Raw genomic sequence first — 23,942 nt, 5'->3', positions numbered from 1 at the left:
GCCCTTCGCTCAGACGAGCCCGGCGTAGTCTGCCCATCACTTGCGCTGCATCTGCTACATGGCTGAGCAGACACTGAACCTTCACCAAATTGCTGCCAGCGGACAGAAGCGTGTACACGTAATCGCGCGCGTTCGCGAAATTCTCAAAACACGTGCAGAACGCGTGCAGCTTGCAAGCAAAGCAATGCGTTTTCAAGGCATTGCTTGAAGGGGACAGCGGAGGGGTCAACACTCGAGTAACTGAGTTTTCTCCCCACATTGACTGACAGCGCCCGGCACCGCAGAGCGCCTCCCAGAGCGTGGGTTCCCCTATAGAAAATATAAACAATAATAGATGAACAGAACACATGACGGAGCCTGTCAGAAGACAAGCACGTTGTTGTGTAACGACGGATTACGTCAGTGCCTGTACAGTGGCTATCATACAAAAGGCCAAAACGAAAGGTTTTATGGTCTGCACAGACTGGAACTAGACAGGGAAGCCAAAATTCGGGCCCCCAAGCTGGAGGCCATAACAAAACACTAGTAAACAAATAAACGATGAGAAAACAGAAAAGGAGTATTAGGAAAGCGTTTACCCCTGCTCCCCCTCCCCTTTTTGTTGTTGTTTACCATATAGCTTTCTAAAGCGACCCACCTTAACTTGTCCCTGTGAGTGGCTCGCAACGTGTGTGTTGGCTGCCATGTATATTTGTTGAAATGAAATCTTGTCATCGCCACCAGCCGCTTTTCTGCACTTTTTTTGTCCCCGCATATTTGCTGAGGTTTTGAGTCTGTGCCCCGTTCCGCAAGTTACAGACAACCCAACTCTGAATGAAAGGGATACATGTGCTTTTCACGGCAACCAACATCAGCACCATATGGCATTGCGGGGCAACGCACGCCACCGAAACGCGACAGTGTTCGGAAACAACCGGAACCGGTGACAAAGATGCCGCGGGCTAAAAGGTGGGAACTAGAAAAAAATGAGAGATAAGAGAAAATGGGAAGGTGGTGTCACAGCCGCTGGATTTCAGCAACGTTTGCAACCAGCCGCCATTTGCAGCCAGCAGGGATGAGCCCTGAATTGATAATGAATAAATAACTTCTCACATTTTGTCCAGATTTTATGTTCACTGTTGAACTCGTTACATTATCATGAAAACGGCGTGACGGGAAGAGACAAAAATACTGAAAAGTGCAGGAATGCAAGCAGTTGTGTTCGTGTTTTTCAGCCTTTTCATCACACTTTCCGTCTGACCGTTTTCATATTAATAATCCATAACAGCTCGCCCAATTGTTGCTATTGAAGGTATACAGTCACTGAAATTTCAAAGGGCTCGAACCTCCTTTTATGAGATGGTCGCACACATGATAAGCATTATTTCATGGCAGTTGCATGTGACACCATATCGTATGTGTACTATAAACATGTTCGGAGGAAGGAAAAAGTTTATCTTATTTTGTGTAAAATAAACAGTGGCCGCTGCAATTTTTGAGATCACTTTTTCGAAATGAAATGATTAAATCTGAAGCAACATACTCAGAGCCAAAATAAAGAATTTTGATGCATTAGAAAAGGTGTAGCGCCTCCAGGTTGGTTAATTGTGGTGTTCTAGGATACCAGAAAAATATGCCCGCGATTACGTCCGCAAAAAGTGATCGGTGCGCGAAGTTGCATCTTGGGCAAGGCAAGACCGAAAATTCCCAAGAGCTGCAAGTATGTACAAGAAAGATCGGTAATTAACAGTGTACACGCTAAATGGATTTTAAAAGATTTCGGGCGTCACATAAAGGCGCTCAAGCATAACTGCCGCAAGCGCGCCACGCATGTGATCCCGCAAGTGTCTGCGAACACCCCCCCCTTCCCCCCCCCGTGGCGCCGTGGCGGTGGTCCGGGAAACTAACCCAGTCACGCCGGTTTCGGAGAACGCGGCAGGCCGTAGCCGTGCGCTTTTTCATCCAGCGGCCGTGGCTGTGGGGTGCATGCGATGTAATGTATGTAGGTGCCTGTGTGGAGTCTACGCCAGGCAGTGGCCTCCTCCAACTTAAGCTTTTGATGAGGTGGTGGATACTGCAGGCGACATCCTCTGTGGTAATTCAGTATTGTGGCAGTATTGTGGACTGGTTCCGGGTCCTCTGCAGTCAATGTAAGGAGCGCTCGGTTGTGTACAAAGCCTCGAGCTGCTCTTTCAGCGTGCAGGTTACTCGTGATGACAGCATGTCCTGGTGTCCATGTGGTGGTCTGGGGGCTGTAGTCCTCCTTGTCTTCCCTTGACATTTGTGCAAGGACTTGTGCAGCAGGCACACTGATTCTGCCCTGTAGGAAGTTCCTGCAGGCCGGCAGTCCGTGAGTATCGTCAGCGGCCTGTTTGCTTGCTGGCCTTCGGATGGCTAGTGCAATGACCAGCTCTTAGGCTTCCATGGTCTTGCAGGGGCCATAGAGTTTCATATAGATACACTAGAGGGAACTCTGGCGCTAGTGTCTATGGGAGCTGCAACGCTTGTCACTTCAGCCAGCATGGGAATGATGGGTAGTACACGGATTTGTCTAAACTTCTTCTTTTGGCTCTGTTTGGCTCCGTGTCGCCCGCATCCGCTTTGTCGCAAGACGAAGTTCAGCAAAAGTCACCAGTTCCACTTCACTACTTAGGCTCACCAATTCTAATCTGGTCACGGAGTTCACAGTGGTCCATTCTTTTATCCGAAACGAACGCCAAAACACAGCAATAAACAAAGCCACAAGTGCGTTCGAAGCCGAAAGTACAAAGATTAGGCAGCTCCGTGTACTACCCATCATTCCCATGGTGGCTGAACGATCGCAGCGCCAGAGTTCCCTCTAGGTAATTTTAGGAAACTCTGTGGCTGGGGCGGGTCACTGCACCAAAGGTAACATGGCTCGGCGGTCGCAAACCACTGCCACTGCGCCCTTAGTCGTCCCATACAAGGTGGCGTTCGTAAAATGGGCCGTAGTTTGAAATCTATACGTTTTCTGAATGTAGTGGGCCCTTGCTCTCCCTATGCTGCAGTGTTCTTTGGTGATGTGAGCTGCAGTTTCCAGACGCTCTTCCTTTTCAGCGAGTGATCCTGTTGTGGTTCAGAGTGTCATGTTGTCTGCGTAGAAGGCATGGTGGAGGCCTTCTACTTTCTGCCGTTTTTAGGGGCGAAGCACCTTAAGGCCGAGGCATGTCCGTCCGTGTGGCATCCGTTGCCGTGCTTACACACCACTCGCCCACTCGTCATGATTCACTTCGTGGAGATGCGTGGTTTTAACAATTGGTTTAACAATAGACTAATATCAATTATAATTGTGACAAAACAATATAAAACACCTGCAAGCACAAACCCTTTATACTAGTCGGCGACTTCAACGTAGACATTATCGACCTTAAGACCTAGCTTTGTCGTGAACTCTCACTGGCCGCTGTCACGGTATATAGAAAACCATTGCTATAGTCGAAACATATGTGTGTATGCGAATAAAAAAAAAAGGTTTACAATGGACGAACATCATTCATAATTGTAACAGAACAATAAAAACACCTACAAGCACAAATCCTTTACACTAGTCGGCGACTTCAACGTAGACATTATGCACCTGAGCTTTGTCGTCGACTCTTTATGTCACTCAGTTTACATTATATGGGGCAACACTCCGGTAATGTACGGTTACTCACACATACGGTACCCAGAGCTTCGCCCACTCACCATGATTTGTTGAAGAGCGTGGGTGAGACTACAGCTCCTTGCGGTGTGCCCTTGTTGGGTGGTTGGTATGCTGGAGTCTGAGCTCTCAGATATTCAGCTCTGCCGTGTGGTGGCTTAGGAAGCTCTGAACGTACTTGTATGTTCTTTTGCCACAGTTGGTGTTGGCAAGCCCCTCCAGGATTCCTCAGGGGCTGATGTTGTCGAAAGCCCCTTTTATGTCGATTGCTAATACCCCTGTCACACGGCAACTCTAACGTCATTTACAACTAATGACATTAGGTGAACGTAATGTCACCTGCCTGCTGTCACACTACGAAAACAAATATCATTTTAAAATGGTGACCATGACCTTAACTCTCCTGAGCCTTGACTTTGGGAGAAATAAAAATCTATTAAAACTTGCATCTAACGTGCGTGTATCCTCGAAAGTAATTTTCTATGACTAAAAAGCTGCTCCAAGAAATAAACGTTGCCGTTTTACACAACTTGCCACAGCTACATGACACAAACAACGTCAAGCCAAGAACCAAGCGAAAACCAACATGGCCAACGATATGTGCGACCGGGCGTGGGAACAGTGAACTGAAGTGTGGGAGCACGACTGACCCCGTCTGCAGAAATGAGAAGGCGGCATCTAATTCGTGTAGTCACCACCTTGATCACCAAAGCACGTGCAATCGGAGATCAAGATCCGCGATCCAGGCAACAACAAGAGAGCACAAATGAAACATGGCCAGCGTCCAGCCGCTGTAGTTTAGAGTAGCTTTCGTTTAGAAACTTTCGCGCGTGCTGTTACGTCATCAAACCAGTAATAAGTTAATCTAGTAAAGAATAAGATATTCACGAAGTACAAAAGTTACGTATCCATAAGTCAACAATCATCTCCCTAAAAGGTTCCTGGCATCGAGACTACGCATTCGGTCTGAAATCGAATGTGTTTCATGAACTCGTTCGACAGGAAATGTCGTTTTCATCAAATGGCATTAGCTTCCCGTGTGACAGCAAACAAGTGACATTACAAGCGAATGACATTAGCTGTAAATGACATTATATTGCCGTGTGACAGGGGTATAAGAGGACGAGTTCACCGTTGCGGAGAGCATTGCTAAGAATCTCATCCTTGATTTGGAGTAATACGTCTTGCGAGGACAGGCCAGTGCGGAAACTGAACATGGTGTCCAGCAGGTGCTTGTTATCTTCCAAGTGCTTCTGTAGTCTAGTGTTTATGGTTCTCTCATGCACCTTGCTGCAGCAGGATGTAAGCGAAGTGGGTCCAAGGTTTTCAGTTGCCAGTTTCTTGCCTGGTTTGGAGATCATGATTATTCGTGCGTTTTTTCCACATCTCTGGTGCCGTGCCTTGTTCCCAGCGTTGGTTTGTAAAGGTCGTGAGCATGGAGATGGTCTTGTCGCTGAGGTTTCTGATCATGGGTATTTGTGATGCGGTCTGTGGCCACTGTTCATTGTACCAGTCTGCCAAGTTCGTGATTGTGTCTTCGTCCTGTTCTTGGGCTTCCTTCACTTTTCGCCACTCGGTTAATTTGGCTGTGCCGGTCTGTAGTGTTACGTTCAGTATCACTTCCCGTGTTTTCGAGGATGTTGAGCCTGTATGGTTTGTGTGATGAAAGCAAGTAAAAAAAATGAGGTTTTGCATGAAATTGTATGACATAAATGCAAGGCACGCCACCTAGATTAATTTTGAACATCTCGTTTTTTAAAGGGACACTAAAGGCAAATATTAAGTCGACGTTGATTGTTGAAATAGCGGTCCAGAAACCTCGTAGTGCTACTTTTATGCCAAGGAATTGCTTATTTTGAAATGAAATCACGTTTTAGTGGTCCGCATCGCGTTAGCGCACTTCAAATCACCCGCCTGAAATCAGACTTTCATATGTCACTGCTGCCATGCCCAACGATGCCCGCCTTTACTGCGCGGCTGCCGACACTAGTAGCAGCAGAGCGAAAGTAGCGGGACCCACAGCAGCAACAACAGCCATCGAAGCCATCGAAGCTTGCTGCAATCGCCGCAATGGATGTGGACGGAGAACTTGACGAGACATTGGCTCGCGACGCTGGGCTCCAATTCAGCGACTTGAGCCCCGATGAACGCGGTATGCTGCTGAGGGCTCGTAGTGCCGGCGTCATTGCATGCGGCATTTTGTCGAACTTTCTGTCAGAGCGACTTTCACGAGCGCGCAAAACACACGTGGCAGTACGCGATCCCGAAACTACCACCGAGACACGACCGCGTGAGCGAAGCAGGGCGCCGGGCGAAGCGCAGTTCGGCGAAAACGGAACCTTTGAACCATGATGGCGGTCATCCTTAAGAGTCACCTTCTTTCCTTCATTCATAGCAAGGGTCTCGTACTGGCAGACTTGATGCCTTCAGGTAGTATGCGAGGGATTATTGGTCAGCTGCCAGCTCGTAAAAAGATCACGTGCTACGTGACACCAGAAAGGCAGAAAAAGAGTGTTCCACACTTGCACCATGGCTGCGATTTGCGCTGACTAACACTCCAAGGTTTAAATGCACATATATACCCCATAAAGTGGACGGGAGGATGACCGCCGCCGTAGCTCAGTGGTAGAGCATCGGACGCGTTATTCGAAGGTCGCAGGTTCGGTCCCTGCGGGCAGCAAGTTATCTTTTCGTCCACTTTACTTTCTTCACATTTATATTATAAATACTACAGATAACACCCCCTATACTTTCCTTGGCGTTATTGTCTGTTAGTTCTCATTAAATTAATTCCATGTTCTTCTGTTGTTGCTGCTGGAGCCCTTTGTCATTGGTTGATACAGTGGTTTCTGCCTGCCGAATTTATGCACTGATGCAGTTTGAATTAAGCGGCTTTAAAATATATTGAAAACATAGCGAACCAGCCAGAAATGTAAGATTTGTTTGAATTATCAGGAGTCCTCATGTTTCTCAAGATGCAGTTATTTGCGCTGCGCAAGTATATCCACCATCAAACTAGCCACGATGGAGAAGGAAGCTCACTCAGTTGTCTCTTGCAAAGTCATTTTACTAATCCAAAAACTGACCTTCTCTCGCCACCTTTTATATATTACCACGACATCGAAGGACAAGTTGCCCGGCAATCTTCCATTCATTCCTGCCTCAGACAGCGTCTAAAATGAATAAATTGTATGTATTTCTGGCCTAATGCTTAGACGACAGAGTGCCAACTGTTTATGGGCAGGGAAAGCTGGAAAGCATGCGCAGTGGCAGGAAAGAGTGACGTCAAACATCTCATCACGTACGCTGCCCATTAAGAAAGCATAACTTTGATCCCCTTCAGCGGCAGTGTGTACAATTGTACACAGACGAGGTGCAAACAAAGCAAGCCTTCGGGAAGGATGTGGGATGTAGCTAATACTACAAGGATAATCGCCAACAGCTACATGGTTAAAACCAGTCAGCCACCACGCTCCAGCCTGCATCTCCTCCACTGACATGGTAACATCTCAAGTTAAAGGGACATTGAAACGATTTTTCTCGCATTAGTAAAGTAGTCTTCCACGATACCAAAAACACCACGCTTGCTGCGAGAAGACGCTTAATAAGCGAGAAAACGTGCAAAAGGAAGATACAGGTGGCAACGCCACCTTGGAATTCCCGCACCATTTACCGTGACGTCACATATTTTTGACGGTGCCTGCTTGGGCCTACGTAGTTCTTAATCGGTTAAATCGAAGTACATTGTCCTCTGGGGGCCAGAGACTTCACATAATGAGTTTGTGGAAACTTCGTCGAGCCAGTGGCGCCAAAACACGTTAAATGCTCTTTGAAATCTTCTACGTCACGAATTACAAAGTTCGGTGCGAAATTTAAAAATGAAACTTTGAACTTGGTTTTCTCCCCAATAATAAACCTATGGTGGTGAAATAAACTACACGAGTTCTCGAGCACACTTTATCAATCTAAACCAATTCATTGTTTCTCTTTAGTGTCCCTTTAACCCCTTAACTGCTTTATTTTTTGAAAATTTCCCAACCAAAAGTGCCTATTTTTTTTTATTGTTGATTTCGAATGTGATTGTACTAAAAAAATTGGCCGCGTATCTGCGTGCTTCGCTGCAAATGTCGTGTAAAGACGATAGAAGAGGCGCTGTGTGAGATATGGACGCGATCTGGCAATACGTCGGGAAACATGAGTGCTGTGTTGCGTGCTGGTAGTCCCGGCGCAGGCAGGCGAAGACCGGCGGTGACCAACGCGACCGGCGGGGACGCCAGCCAGCCCGAAAACGCGGTTTGGCGCGAAGTGCTGAAGCAGAGAAACGTCCGCACTCAACGAGTACTCTCCACACACTCTTTTATTTACACGTCGCCTGGGTAAAACAGGAACGCCAGAGCGGCGCCCACAACCGGCAGCCTGAACGCCGCCACAACGCTGCTTTTTCATTTTTTAAATATTTTGTTTTTCACCTTCTTGGCCTTCTCAAAAGTAAAGTTTTTCAACACCAACCCATGGCATTCGTACAGTGCAATACAGAACCGAAACCGAAACACAACAATGAGCTCGTGCGAAGGGCACGGAGGAAGGCAAATTTCAGCGCAGTCGCATTTTCAGCTTTGTTGAAACAGCGCTCACTAGACGACGACGAAGTAAAAGAAGGCACGGGACAGGCAGCGCCTGTCCTGTGCCTTCTTTTACTTCGTCGTCATCTAGTGAGCGCTGTTTCAACAAAGATGAACGCATACCAACTCGCTCAAGCTTCCATTCTTATGCATTTTCAGCGCAGCTTAAGAAACTAGGGTCCTTAAAATTACGTATGTGTGCATTTTCTATTAAAGGAACACGCCACCTAACTACTTACCTAGTGATGTTGCACCTCAGATATGCATGATATTTACTTTTGATCGACAACGTTCACAAGTATGAACAGCTGTACCAGTTCAAGACGGCTGGCCCTTGGGCAAGTGGTTCAACTTTGGCCGAGTGGCTGAATCGAGGGACGTGCCGACAAACAGAAAGACAGACAGAAGGACAGACCAAAATTTCTGCGTTTAAGTTCCCCAAGAAAGACTATCGTCTTTAAAAGTAGCTAGTCGATGTTGAAAAAATATTTGTACCACATACTTAGTCAAATCAAAACACGGAATAACGCAAGGGAGCCTGTTGCAGCTCCTGCACTAAAAGCGAGTTTCCTTTCTCAACTTTTTCCCGTTTTCTCCTCGCTTCCGAGAGCAAATGAAGCACTTTTGAAGAAACTGCTGAATATATTCCATAAGGTCATCTGGCGATGACAAGTTGAAAGTCTTGTCTGGAATGGCCAAGAATGGGAAGCGAGGAGGCTTCACAGCAGGATTTTCCGCATCACGCAGGATCCACTGGCGAGCACTCGCGATGTTCGCTTCCGAGCTGTTTTCATCATCACCGGAGAGATGCTCAGTTCACCGCCCTCGCTGTCTTCACTCCCGGACACAAGATAAACATCTGTATCCGAATCATCATCACTTGAAGAAGATGACGAAAATGGAAAGCTTCTTTTTCGTGTTGACGAGCCAGCTATGCATGGGTGGCCGCCACCGCAATTAATCTTTTCATACAACAGCCGCGCTCTTTCCGCAGGAAAAAAATAAATTGTCAAGTAAATGCTGCCATCTGGTGGACTACACGCATTCTAAGCTGTAGAAGAGTGCCTCTTGTCCTGAACGCTAGAGCAGTTAAGGGGTTAATGATCTCGAAAATGAAAGCCCACCACAACCACCACTCACAGGTCACTCAGGAAATGGAGGCCACATCCACATTGGACACCACAAGCCCCAACTTCAGCAAGGGCTTTTGGAAACAGCTGTACCTATTTATGCATGCATTACACTAACGAGAAAGTTACAGGCCATGCAGGACCTGTGTCACATAAAAAGGTTTTCTTTTGACAGAGCTAGCGAAGGCTTGCTCACACACTTAGTTTGAAACGTACCATTTTTGCTTCTGTAGGAATTATCGTAGTGTGTTCATCTCGGGTGGAACGGTGTCTAAACATAGAACCAACCTAAAGAAAAGATGCTGCGTTGCAGAACATGTGTCGTCAGCCGTTGTTTTCACAACTGCTTGGTTGTGTTGAGATGCAGAGGTGAACTCGCTGGGCTGATTCATGAAGAGGCAACAACAGCATGTCTAAAACCAAGTGCTAGCTTTGTAAAAAAAATGTTTTCTTAAAGGTGACTTGCATACATATAGACATGATAAAGCATTTGTTGACGTCTGTGTGTCTTGTTGCTGAGCTACGCCTCTAGTGGAGGGCAGAGACATTGTTTGCTCGTGTATACAAAAAAGAAAGCCTAGTTGATATGTACAGTGTTCTTTAGAGCCCATTAACGTAGTGGATGTATGGGACAAAGTGATTGACGGGATCAACGTCCCGTAGTGAAGATTGAGACTTGATCTCGACGAATGAATCAAGTCACTGGTGCCATCTGAGCTGCATCACAACCATGGTTGTTTCGCCGATAGTCCAACCTGCAACAGAGCATCTGGCTCTTATGCATTGGTAAAAGTAACAAGTTTTGATGCCATCTGTATGAGAAGTCCCATAGGCATCGAGAGCTCTCTCTTGCTCCATGTTCAGTGTTCTTTCCTGCATGCAGAAAATGGTCATTATTGCTGCATTGCAGTAAAAAGGCTGCTGATAAGTTCTTGCATTTAGCAGATGGTACAGCATAACCTTTGCTATCTTTTGCATGGTTGCAAGTTGTACACATACCGAGAGAAATTTAAAGAAGGAATAACATTGAGGCTAATCATGGTTAGAGTGTACTGGAACTTTTAAGTTGCGTGACCAAAATGCTCCCCCTTGCTTTCCCCATCCCCAACTTTGCGGCGAAAGTAGCGGCGGCGCTGCCATCACCCACTTTTCCCACTTGGTTTGCTCAGCGGCGTCTCTGTTTCGGTTGTGAAATGACATAAAAACAGCGTTTCAACCATTGTTACGCGCCAGGCTGCAACTGGATAACATGTGCAACTTGCAAGTTATCCCTTTTTAAGGCCCCGAAAGATGAAGAACGACGACTTCCTTGGGAGTGGAACCTCCATCGGCTTGACAAACCGCTTGACGCCGATTGTGCTGTGTGCGAGTTACATTTCGAATCGCATTTCGTGAGAGACTACGTGCATATTATCAATGGTGTTGAAGTCCGAATTCCTAGGGGAACGTCGACACTTGCCCCTGATGCAGTCCCGATGATCTTGCCCAACCGCCTGCATTTGAATGGAAACTCCGGCCGTAGACCCAAAACAAAACTGTGGTTCGCTTCATAGCAGCTTTTTGACTGCACCAGACCACCCATACGTCATTCAGCATAGCGACTCGAGGCTTACGTACTATGTGGCAGGCTATGTTGCTAGAAAATGTGTGCTCCAAACAAAGTGCAGTGCATGCATGAATGAGCTTCTGCTGCCTGCATCATATGGCCAATCCCTAAATGCTGCTGTTTTCACAAAATCTTGTGATTTCGGTGGTCTTCTGTACCCTTCACTGAAACTTTTCGTTTTTATTAGTGAACTTGAAGACATTTTCACTGGTTGTTTTAGTGAGTGACTTACACAGAAGCATCTTGGCAGTAATCAGCAGGAGAAGCATTGGGGGTGTTGGCTGCAATGAACATTGCAAGCCATTAACTGCTAAGCTTTTATGTGGCCGCACGTGTGCATTTTCAGGTCAGGGTTTGAACAAGTTGCGGGATGAGAAACGAAGTGCACAGCAGCACCTGAAATTGAGTAGGCTATAAATTGTTACAGTGGCGTAAAAAGGATGTAATTTTCGTGCATTTTTTTGCACTCTTAATTTTTTTGAAGGTACACCAAGAAGAAAAACAATTTTTTCAAGAAGACTTGTGAGCGAGAGAACGTGCAAATTCCTGACGCGAAATCTCAAAATAAAACTTTGATGTTGAATCTTTTTGTATTAATAAACTTGGGATGGTAAATTTAGCAGCATTAGGGTTTTTAGAGCACAATTCATCGATCTAAGCCAATTCATTGTTCTACTTTAGTGTCCCTTCAAACGATTTTACAACCATAACATCTTTTTTTATTTAAATGCATGTTGGAAAGACAACCTAACTCTGTCCTTCTGTTTTTTTATGTTGGAGGGAAACAGCGTGAAAGACGAAAGACCAGGTAGAGAAGGACACCAACAACAGCGCTCTTTCTCTGCCTGGTCTTTGGTCTTTCGCGCTGTTTCCCTCCAACATGTCGTCGCCCAGCAGCCACTTTAGTTTGTTTGTTATCTTTTGATCCTGGCTCTATAATTTTAGGCTTTTTACAATTTCCTCATTGAATGTGTTTTTTATAAATATGCAACCTTGTATTTTTTATGTTATTAGTTATTATTAGCACTACAGTTACGACTCTGCTTTGTCGTGGTGTTGCATTTTTTAAACTCTCAAAATCTTCCACTACTATGTTTGACTGAAGACATTCTTCTGCAGTATTACGTATTTGCTTTTTGTGGGTCTTACAACACTGAATCTATCCCATTTCAAAATCAAAGGGAGGTTTGGAAAAACTCTGCTGTTGTTCAAACAATGTCAATAAAGCCTGCTTTTTTGTCGTGTGTGCACGCAGCCACAAGCAACGTGCCCTTTATTTGAGTCCAGCTTTGGTGTTTACATGGAACGGGCCAAGAGTTCTTCGTTTTGTGTGCAGCATATCCTTTTGTGGGGCTTCTGGTGTTTACTGGCCAGCTGGTTTCTCGTGTAAGAAGTGTACACTGTAAAATATGGAAAAAAACGTGCTCGTTATACTGTATAATGTGCTATGCTACTTCGAGCTGCAGTGCGGTCAGCAGCAACTTCAGTAACAATAATGTCAAATAATCTTTATCTGCATTTATGAAAAAGAGGAGGTAAAGATCTTGGGCACAACGGAGAGGTACCAACACGTACACGGAACGTCTGACAGCCATCGGCCCGGGAAGATTGCCAGCGCCACCGCATCATTCCACGCTGAAACGCCGCGGTCAGGCAGCCGCTGTTGCCACTCAACAGCTTCTCATGGTGCCCATACAGCTTATCTTACCATATGAAGGTGCAGCTGTAGAGAACAACTTTGTAATGATTCTGCAAGGCGATTGAAGCCGCTTCCTCTAGTCCTCACCTTGTGGGCACTAGAGCTAGTGAGCCGCTCTTTGTGCCATCTGGGAGCGAACATATGTCAGTTAAAACAAGAAACATGTATTTAAAAACATTCTTGAACCTTCCCACGGCTGCCTGGCCCTCGGTGATTATGGCAGTATTTCTTCGCTGCTATTTTCGATGAATTTTTCTGTAGAAAATTTTTTGATCGATAAATTTTGCCAAGTCTTCCCTTTTCAGAATAAAAGGAGAGGTCGAAGTGACCCTTAGCACACTCTGTAATCAGCATCAAACACAGTGTGGAGCTGTGCATACTGCCTTGCGGATGTGTAGTGGGTACTTTGCAATTTGCATTATGAAGGTGTAATGGGCAGCTGCATTTGCAGTAGGCATACATTCTAGGAGAAGTTCAAGCTGCCACGTTACCCACACAGATGTTCCTTCCCTGAGGTGTCCACTGAGAAGCCGAGTCTGCCGAGCGAATGATAAGACGAGCCCGATCATGCTGTTACGTTCTATTCTTGAAGGCCAAGTGTCCTCAGGTGTTTTATACTCCCTTGGGCATGCCCACCATAATTTCTAAACACATTGCAGGAGTTCCTCTGGCATCCGCTGGTCGATGGTTCGCTGCGTTCAGCTGGAGCACGCTGGCTGCGGCAGCGGCCTGCCCTCATTGTGCTGGGCAGTGGCACTTGGGCCATCAAGCAGAGCAATGGAAGCGATGCCATGCTGGCTGAGTATGCGGCCAATGTGAGCCGGCTGGTTCCCCTTCTTGACGGCTTGCCAATGGCTCGCGTGTCCTCTGGATGCTGCAAGACCCCGTCCAGGCAGACCGGCTCAGCCCCAGCGCCATGCCATCTCCAACGAGCTCATTGATGCCTACAACCAGGCGGCTGTGCATGCACTGTAAGTCCTGACTCGGGGCATGCCCTAGGATCAGTACTCGGGGCAAGTCTGCTGCAGACCGACTGTGGTCACTTTTTTTACTAGGCATCTAGTCCACGAACCTTCTTTAGGCAGTGTGACGTAATACCTATCTTGTTCTTTTTTATGTTCAACATCTCTTGCATTGTAAGTAAGAAAGTTTATGCTGTGAAGGATTTAGTTTTTGTAGCGTTAGCTACACTTGCCTAGCCGGAACCGATTTTGCGTGGAGGGTCATGAGCCGTGCTGTGCATGCGCGAGGATCACTGATGTCACACAGATAGGTCACCGGAGCTGGCATCTCACGCGCTCTCCGACACCGTAGGCGCGGCTTGCCGCTGCTCGTCTGCGCGTTCGGGAGGAGTGCCGTCGTAGGCGCGGCAGACACGCTGGCGCGGGCGTACGCGCAGACTCCACCACCGCCGCGCGCTGCTCGCCGCCGCTGGTCTGCGCCGCATTCGAGAGGACTGACGTAGCTATAGACACAGTGGTGCCGGCGCGCGCGCAGCTATTTGCCTTCGCTGTGCAGTCGCCGTCTGACACTGTGCTGGGGCCGCTTGATAGCGCCTCTGACTGGCGTTTGCAGGTGGGTAACGCCATGGACAAGGAGAGCGCAAATGCTGCTCGATGGTACAGAAGAGCCGAGAAACTTATCTCATCGGATCCCGAAGTAGTTGCCTGGCAATTAGCGGTCAGCGTACGAAGAATGAACAGAAGGAGGCTAATAAATCCTAGACAATCTGGAAAGCTAAGAATAATCAGCCGAACCTTTGCTAACGCTACGTATATCCTGGCATAGCCGAGCTAAGCCACTGCAAATTTTTTTGCCGTTTCTAGTCTTCTGGTGTTGATTTTGTGTTTTCTTGGCCCTGTGAACAAAATGGTGTCACTTGGCTGCAGCAGGCGCGCATCGAAGCTTGTAAGTGAGCATGAGCGAGTGTTCATAAGCGTATCTGTATTCATCCAACAGAAAGAAATCAAGGCGACTGTGTGTTGCAAAATATTTTGTTGTCGCATTAGATCACAAGGAAGTTATGAAAAATTCTTCAACACAAGGTGTCGCTGGAGCCAACAACAAGCGGGGTTGTTTTCTCCAAGGCAGCAACTGCCTACCTTGTTGCATGTGTGGTATACTTCGTACCCTCTCTCACAACCAAGCAGAAGAGGAAGGTGATGGTGGAGGAGAAAGAAGAGCTGGTGTGCCGAAGGGGTATTTCAATTTCGCTGAAATGTGGTGGTCAAAAGTAAGCACCACTGACAGTGATTCCTAGAAGAAAGGGTCACTGATTTTGTTAGGTATCTACCTTATCAGATGGATTCGAGAGCCCCTTTTGAAACGGCTATACCTGTATTAAACTCTTATATTTTCGGTCTCTCGACCGGAAGTTTGATCCCAGTTGACCTTGGAGGATGGCCTTCAAGAGTAGAAGCGATAGCTTAACCGGGCCACAACGCTTTACACCTGCCGCAAGGAAAGGAACGTCTGTGCACGTGGCCGTTTTCAACTGTCCTAGAATGCGTACTGCAAGTACAGTTGCCAAGTGCCCACTACGCCACATTTCTTCCTTTTGCAGATTTGCTCACTACACGTGGTGCCAAGTGCACCTGCACAGCTGCACACTTTGTAATGGGTGGGCAGCTTAAAACCACCCACTGTTGCGCACTTCGCATGTTTTGATACCTGGTGCGGCTCTATGATTCTGCCACACAATATTACATGCATTAACCCTTTCAGACGCCACCTATAAAGAACCCTCTGTAAATGCGTCAAATCGATACAATGTTATTTCAAGGCACTCAATATATATTGCAAAAAAATAATTCGTAATACAGTCGAACCGCTTATAACGAACTCGAAAGTGTTGCGAAAAGTGGTCGCTATATCAGTAGTTCGTTGTATATGGACTTGCCTTTAAAAACGTGCGTTTAGTGGCCAAGCCATTTTTTTTTCTGTGCACTTTTATTAAAGCGCACTCAACCCCTCGGTGATAAGCTAAGCCTTTCGCGTCGTGAAGCGATGCCCGCTACGTGCTCACGAGTGAATTACCCGCCTTTGCTGTCACTTGACACCGTTTCACCGAAGCGCGGTATGCCACGTGGAGCCGATCATCCCTGGCTAGTTGTGTGCAGCGCGCCCTACTCGGCTCGTGGAGTCACTGCCGGGCGCTTGCTGTATGCGTTGCGCGCGCTTGTAAGTTCTCGTGCCTGCTTCACATCCGGACCGTCACGGGGGTGCGGCGAGTAGCCTGTTCGTTTAACACGGCGAAAACAAGCAGTTTGCAAGCAACGCGCACTCTACGTCTCCGCGTGCTCTCGCGGCCCTGCACGACGATGCGCGGCGCACTTGAGTTTCCCTAGTAAACGCAGTATATGCTCGCTGTCAGTGCATCGAGTTCTCGGTGCCCGCGCCGCTCAACAGTAGCTACTTTCGTTTTACAAAGCGAGGTGCACTTTTAAAGCGGTTCGCACGACACGGCGGCGGCGAACTTGCGAACGGCAGCATGGCGCGCTCGTACGCCGTCAATCGCGCAGTGTACGGCGTACTACGCCACACGCAGCCGAGCAGATATCTAGAGATGACTGTGATATAGGTTGTCGGCTGTAAGTCAAACTTCACGTTCACGACGGCCGCCACCTCGCCTTCGCTCTTTTCTGGGCTTATCCGCGAAGGCATCGCCGCAATCGTGCGGAAATCGTTATCACCGATCGACCGGTCTCTGCCGTTACCGAAAAGACGCACGACCTTTTGCGGCACATTGTGGCGTCGACGAGTTTGGGACGCAGTGAACCTTATGCGATGAAAGCTATCGCGGTTATCACTTGCATTTATGCCTTCTTGCGTTCCAAGGCATTGTTTGGTTCATCGTAGGCGGTCGTAGCTGCAGAGAACGGCGTAGGGAAAGGTTACCGTGCGAAAGCTGACCGCAAGGCTTCATGCTGCCTCCTTTTTTTTTTTTTTTTTTTCCTCACTGCCATCCTGCCACTGAAGAAAAGGCTCAAAAGTGAGCGACCTCGCTCGCAGCGTCCGAATCTGCGTGCGGTGCTCGCCGATCAGGGATATGCGAGTAAAGTGGAGCGGGGCGCGCCACCTCTCACGCTTTAGAAGGCCTGTTTTAACTTTTTTCGCTTAGTATGCCATATTTTACCGCGACCGTGTCTGAAGTGTTCTGTTGTAAAAGTAGGAGGCTTTGAAAAATGTTCGCTATATGTGGACGCAGCTTCAATGTTTAACATTGGAAAATCGTAAGTGCACCCAAATATGGTCGTATAACCGATAGATCGTTATACGTGGGATCGTTATAAGTGGGTTCGACTGTACGTAATTTATATGTGTATATTAATCATTCCTAATTATGTTGTAATTAAATATCTATTTATTCTGAAGCTATTCATGCTCTGTTTTTGCATAAATGAATGAAATCTCAGGCTAGAAATATAGTGCAAATTCGTTTTCGGTTATGTCCATGTTGAGCGAAGAAAAATTGTACTTTTGACGTGGGTCGCGGGAAGCGGCAGGTCAAACGACTCGTCGAATATGCTAGTGCCTTCAGCAAAGTGATCATATGCAACAGTAAACTGCAAAACGATGTTAAATGAAGCCAAATTTGTTGCGCAGGGGTCCACTTCATCTCAAGCTAAATGTACCTCGCTCTTTCTTAGCCCCTAGTCGAAACAAATAGCAAAAGCAAGTGGTCTGCACATTGTGTACTATCCGCGTCAAATGAAACCCGAACAGCACAAGCCTTCGCATGGTATAGTGCGCGCCGTCCTGTCATCACCATTGACGGGCGCGCGCATCCGGTTTGACCGTGCTGCGCATATGCGCTCCTGTCTGTGCTGATAACTGGACAGCATGCACTATACCACTGCGAAGGCTTGCCGGTGTTCGGGTTTTATTTGACGCTGATTGTACATAGCGTCTCAAAGGGTTAAGGAGACTCCTCCCACTACATGAAATTCTTATTGCGTTTTTTTTTTTGAAGAAGTTTCAAGCACTGGCATGGCTCTGTAGTAGAAGGTCTGGGTTCGATTCTCACTTGGACTAAAACTTTTTATTATGTGTTTATTGCATCTATCTCAAATTTTGGCTCACGGACAACGCCGATTTTTCGCTCACAACCAACGACGCCAACACTGACTACGAAATTTGTGGGAAACGAGCTCTTTAACATGATAGCGTTAAAATTCTATGTTGCTTCTTTTGGCGATTCCTTCGCTCTGACCGCACGATGCCTGTTTAAGGCCCGTATTCACAAACCAACCTTATCCTTATCTTTTGCCCTCCTTACCTTTTTTGGCACCTTAACGCGTTTCATAAACAAACCTTATGCCTCAGTCCAACCTTTCCTTAACCTTATCGCCGTGAAAGGGTGGCGTTCGATAAGGTAGCCTGGCAGGTAATTAAGGTGCCACTTATATGGCGCGCTATGGCTAATTACGCAAGAAGCTTTACAAAATCGTTACAAAAAAGGTGACGTACGCTAATATGCAATTTACGCTGCGAGTGCTCGGGAACCGTCAAAATTTCATGGAAGAGTTCAGCGACGGTGTGTTGCTGAGCAGATTCTCGAAGCGAGCACTTCATGTCCCCGAGCTTGCCACTGGAAACGAACCCCCACTACGTCGGTTTTCCCGTGCCTCGGCTCCTTCAGCTGCTGGTAACGCTCGGTTTTTATGGCGCAGGCACTTTTCAAATTGTGCGTGGTGACTTGGTGGACATACCCTAGCCATACTGCCCCACATTATTAAAAGTGTGGAAAAATCAGCGTGGGTATGGCACGGAAGCGAACGTGTTTCACTGCAGGATGGCATATTCTTGCTCCCTTTTTGCACTCGCGAAGCCGCTGCTCGGTGCGTGGCCGCACGTCGGTCTTGCTGCTTTGAGCTGCTCCCACTTTCTTGTTTTCCATCTCTAACAACGCGTTTATCACAATTTTTTGCTCTCACAATGCAACACTTTCAAGTCAATGAGCAGCACTGGATCATTAGTAAAATTCAAGTTCCGCCTTTCTGCCGCACTCAATAACAAGGCACATGTGTGACACAGGCAACATCCACACGCGCATACACGCAGGCAGACGGAGAAAAACGGATTGTAATTTCACGCGCCTGTCGGCGCCCTCGTAGAAACCAGCGCTTCGTGGACCGGCGCGTCAGACTCCGCGAGCCGCCGGTTGCTATGACAACGGTAAAACGTTAACAAAGTAAAGGAGCAAATGGTGCGACAAGACGAGGCGCGTTCTTACCGAAACTTGCACGGGTATGCGTTCCTGCATTTTTCGTTATGTTTTGAGGAGCATACAGCTTTTTTTTTCTTGCTAATAAACCAACAATGAGCCAGTCAAAGTTCATAGCCTCGCTCTCATGCTCGTTCCTTATGACGACAAGGCCGCCTTCTGTAAGGCTTCAAAACCGAATAAGGCGAGTTTATGAAACGCACGGAGACCTTTTTTTCCTTACACTTTTCCCTTCCTTACGAAAGGCCGCCTTATAGCGTTAAGGTAAGGGTGGTTTGTGAATACAGGCCTAACTTTCTGGCCCGCTGTCGGCCACCGTCCGACGACGGTGTTTGGGGTTGAATTTTGCAAGTTTTATCTCTGCGATACGCGTGCATTTACCCCATTCCTGATGCGCCATCCCTTAAAGGGCCCCTAAACCACCCAGAGGTCGAAATTTAGTTGTGGTGTTGCAGTTGTGCACGAGTCTACCACGAACATGTAGCCGTGAGAATTTTTCGAAATGGTGCGGTAATAGCGGAGTTGCACACGTTTGATGATACGAAAGAGGCCCTCGCTTGTTTCTCTCTCTCCTTTGCTATGCTCCGTTCGTCAGCTCGTCTCTCCTCCCGGCCGGGCGCTCCTTGCCGTGTGAGGAGGAAGAGCAGCAAGTGCGCGTACCTGTGAGTGGACAAACAGGTGTGGTATATGATGAGCAGACAACATGTGGACGCTGAAGGTTGAGGGGATGCCAAAAGGCACGGATAGGAAAAAGGATTGTTTCTTGGAATTTGTGGGGCACCCGCGGCTCGTAGTGCTGCCGCGTTTGGCTTTATTGATAGTGACGGCATTCTGACTTGATGTGTGCGTTTACTGAAATGTTAAAAAGTTATGAGAGGTGGTCCAGGGGCCCTTTAAGGGATAAATGAAATTCATTTTGTCAATGCGTACTTTATTTCACATGAGGTGCAGCAGAATATTCAGCTCAGATTTCCTGGATATCCGAGTGTTCTGACTGGTGCATTTTTCGCTGTGAGGCACGTCCACTTTTTCACTGCATGCCTTTTATAGCAGTCCCCACAGGGGCATCTGCGGGAGCAGGTGTTTGGTGAGCGGCGTAACTACGGACACGAGCCAACGGAGGGGGGGGGGTTGTGACGCCCCCTCCTCACCGTGCATGGCTTTGCTGTGTCCAGGGAAACGGGGAAGCTGGCTTCACTAGACGGCAACTGACCCACCCAGGGGAAATCAGCAGTCGCCTTTTATTGCGATAGCAATTATACGGACAGTCTCGGCTGGTTTTTGCCGGCCCCGTCGCCGCCGACATGCACCATATATATATATATATATGCCGGCCCCGTCGCCGCCGACATGCACCATATATATATATATATATATATATATATATATATATATAATATATATATATATATATATTATAATAAGCCACAAAGAAAAATAATTCAGAAATACTTTCCGACGCGCGGAATTTAACGGCCGACCTCTCGCTCCGAAACGCGCGCTGTTAGACGGCTATGCCACGAAGAGTACTGTCTTTCAGCATGCTAACGGCGAGCTATTTATATACACCATTACTTCAGCGTGCTTTCTTACTCAGCAGCGAGATGGTGCGAAGTGCGCGCGGGGCGTTCTTTAAAGGCCGTCGCCCCGCTCCTGCGAACGCCGAGCTCTTTGCCCTACAGGGTATGGTCGCCTTTGTGTGCTTATCTCGAGGAAAGAAGGGGGTCGGGTAGGGGTTTATGTCTTGTGCTTTCCTCGCAATGTCCGCGCTGAAATCACGAGCGTACGAAGGTCACTTCACTCGCTGCAGCAGCCCGTTGCGGAAAGAGCATGCTGTTTAAACAGAAATAAGTAACAACTGCGACATTTAGTTCTTGCTCATCTTGTGTGTACCTGTTCTTTCGTTTCGTGCGTCCTGCTTTATGTTTCAGCAGTGCGCCTGAAGTATCGAGCTGTGACGCATGGTAGTTCGCGCTCGTCCTGTGTGCGTTCTTTTCATGCGTCCTTTGGGCTCGAGCGACGCGCTGGCAATTTCGAGCTGCTTTCCATTCTTCGCGTTACATTCCAATTTGTTGCTATCGCATTCATTGCTTCGAAACTGTGACTTTTTTCTCTCTGTACATCCTCGCCTTTCTCTCCTACTGTCATCTTCTCTTTTCCATTTACTTCTGTTTTTTCTGGTGGCTAGGTTAACCTTGTGTGGCTATCCAACCTAGGGTAAACCATAGTGGGTTATAGTTCGTAGCTGTACTTTCGTAGCTGTCACAAAGCCTCATTCACATTCAGATGCTGCAGCATAAATGTGACTGCTTAAAATATGAGGCTGGTGCAGCCCATGCTGGCGTGTCCTATGCACCGGTTGGCCCATCCTTCTCGGATGCCGGCGTTCTGCCCGCCAACACAAGCATTTTCACAGCCAAGGTTTACGTGTTGTTTGCAGCCGTTAAACACATTAAAGAATTAAATATACCAAGGGCAGTTGTATACACCGACTGCTTGAGTGTCGTAAAAGCTTTGGAAACACTAAAAAAACAGAAATTCTGCAATTACATTGCACTATTCAATGTTATGCACAACCTACACGTTCAAGCTACATGTCGTGGTGTGGTGGGTGCCAGGACAGCACGAGATCAAAGGAAGTGTGTTGGCTGACCAGCTGGCCACATCCGTCCACGTCAGCACTGTCAATTCTTCAGTCGCTGTTCCTGTAACGGACTTAACTCTTTCGTTGCTGTGGGAAAATAGGCCACATTTTATATGTTTTAGTAATTTTTTGTTATAAATAATAATATACAGTGTAATAATAATATAAAGCTAAGTGATTGTACTTTTCAATGGTATTACTTTAAAAAACTAATATTAGGGTATAATATGCAAAATTTTATGAAATACAAGATCTATTGAACATCGCATAGAACATTTCTGATGTTGTGCTCCCAACATGAAAAAGCAAAAAATAAAAAAAAACGAAAACTGATCAGAAGTATACAAAAAGTTAGCTCATAGCTTTCTAAATCGGTCGGTCGGTCGGGTCGGTCGGTCGGCGGTCGGTCGCGGTCGGCGGTCGGTCGGTCGGCGGTCGGTTCGGCGGTCGGTCGGTCGGTCGGTCGGTCGGGGTCGGTCGGTCGGTCGGCGTCGGTCGGTCGGTCGGTCGGTCGGTCGGTCGGTCGGGGTCGGTCGGTCGGCGGTCGGTCGGTCGGTCGGTCGGTCGGTCGGTCGGGGTCGGTCGGTCGGTCGGTCGGTCGGCGGTCGGTCGGTCGGTCGCTCGGGGTCGGTCGGTCGGGTCGGTCGGTCGGTCGGTCGGTCGGTCGGTCGGTCGGTCGGTCGGTAGGTCGGTCGGGCGGTCGGTCGGTCGGTCGGTCGGTCGGTCGGTCGGTCGGTCGGTCGGGTCGGCTCGGTCGGTCGGTCGTCGGTCGGTCGGTCGGTCGGTCGCGGTCGGTCGGTCGGTCGGGTCGGTCGGTCGGTCGGTCGGTCGGTCGGTCGGTCGGTCGGTCGGTGGTCGGTCGGTCGGTCGGCGGTCGGTCGGGGGTGGCGGTCGGTCGGTCGGTCGGTCGGTCGGTCGGTCGGCGGTCGGTCGGTCGGGTCGGTCGGTCGGCGGTCGGTCGGTCGGGTCGGTCGGGTCGGTCGGCGGTCGGGGGTCGGTCGGTCGGTCGGTCGGTCTCGGTCGGTCGGCGGTCGGTCAGGTCGGGCGGTCGAATCGGTCGGGTCGGTCGGTCAGCTCGGATTCGGGTCTGTCGGTCGGCTCGAGTTAGGTCGGTCGCGGACGGTCGGCTGTGTCGGTCGGTCGGACCGGTTGGTTCGGTCGGTCGGTCGGTCGGTCGGTCGGTCGGCTCGGTCGTCGGTCGTCGGGTCGGTCGGTCGCTCGGTCGGAGTCGGATCGGCGGTTTCTGTCGAGTCGGTCTGTTCGGCGGTCGGTCGCGGATCACGGGGTCGGTCTGGACTCGGTCGGTCGGCTCCGGGCTCGGACGGCTCGGCGGTTCGGGCTCGGTCGGCGGTCGGTCTCGGTCGGCTCGGTCTGCGGTCGGGTCGAGTTCGGTCGTTCGGCCTCGGTATCGGTCGGTGGCGAGCCTCGGTTCGGTCGTTCGGCTCGGTCGGCTCGGATTCGGTCGGCGGTCGGTCGGTCGGCGGATCGGTTCGGTCGGTCGGTCGGTCGGTTCTTTATTTCCAGCATTTCATTACAATCTGTTGGGGGTCCTTCAGGCGAAAAGCTGTTGTAAACAGCTTGAAAGTGCCTGAAAGCCCTTTATGACAGCACTATAGATACCCTACACCAAACTAAAGTATATAAGTGTACATGAGTTGTATTAATGATAACATGTAAGAAATAAGTTTGTGTACAACAGTGGTCATTTGACAAAGTCATTGAAAAGTAAAAAGCACTAAAACAACGCAACTTCATGTCATAAGCAAAACTACAATAAATACCATGAGTATACCACGAAAGAGAGCGATACATTAGCAACAGTTTAATAGATTCACGCACTTGTATTCACACACAGGCGTGATGGATCACTGGAAAACAAAAAATGCCATCTCATTTCTTTCCGGGTTAAGGCATGAACGTCAATACCTTCACTTTCATGTTTATTTAAAAGTGAAGGGACATTGTAGACCAGTGATTGCATTAGGTAATTAGTACGCCTTTTCGGGACAAGCCATTTGTCCTGGCTACGGGTGCGTTGGTCACTGAACTGCCGTTGTAGTCCTGACAGTGATTTTAGAAGTGAAGAGAACTTTTTAGAGGAAAATAAGTATGAATGCAGCAAACGAAAGTGATACACCTCAGTAACTCTGATTATGTTAAATTTGGTGAAAAGGGGTAATGTTGTGTGGAGATATGGAACGTTGGCTATAATTCGAAGTGCACGTTTCTGAAGAACATGAAGTTCGTGCATGTTAGTAAATGTAGTGGTGCCCCACACAAGCATGCAGTAGTTAATGTGTGATGCAAATAGTACCTGATAAATTTGTAATTTCACCTTTTCCGGAAAGATATGGCGACATCGTGACAAGGCA

At 48.1% G+C, this 23,942-nt stretch overlaps 1 protein-coding gene across 1 annotated transcript in view; it reads left to right on the top strand.

The window, feature by feature from the left end:
* LOC119375974 (N-acetylneuraminate 9-O-acetyltransferase) overlaps positions 1-13,681 on the top strand; it is an 84,741-nt gene extending 71,060 nt beyond the window's left edge. Inside the window, exon 4 of the mRNA XM_037645986.2 lies at positions 13,360-13,681. Within this exon, the coding sequence (XP_037501914.1) occupies positions 13,360-13,641 (282 nt within the window). The 3' untranslated portion in view covers positions 13,642-13,681. The remainder of the gene's footprint in view (positions 1-13,359) is intronic.
* The last annotated feature ends 10,261 nt before the right edge of the window (positions 13,682-23,942 follow it).

This window comes from Rhipicephalus sanguineus, unplaced genomic scaffold (assembly GCF_013339695.2).
Source record: "Rhipicephalus sanguineus isolate Rsan-2018 unplaced genomic scaffold, BIME_Rsan_1.4 Seq10518, whole genome shotgun sequence".
Classification (NCBI taxonomy): domain Eukaryota; kingdom Metazoa; phylum Arthropoda; class Arachnida; order Ixodida; family Ixodidae; genus Rhipicephalus; species Rhipicephalus sanguineus.
Note: the sequence above shows the minus strand (reverse complement) of the source record. Positions and strands in the feature narration are given on the sequence as shown.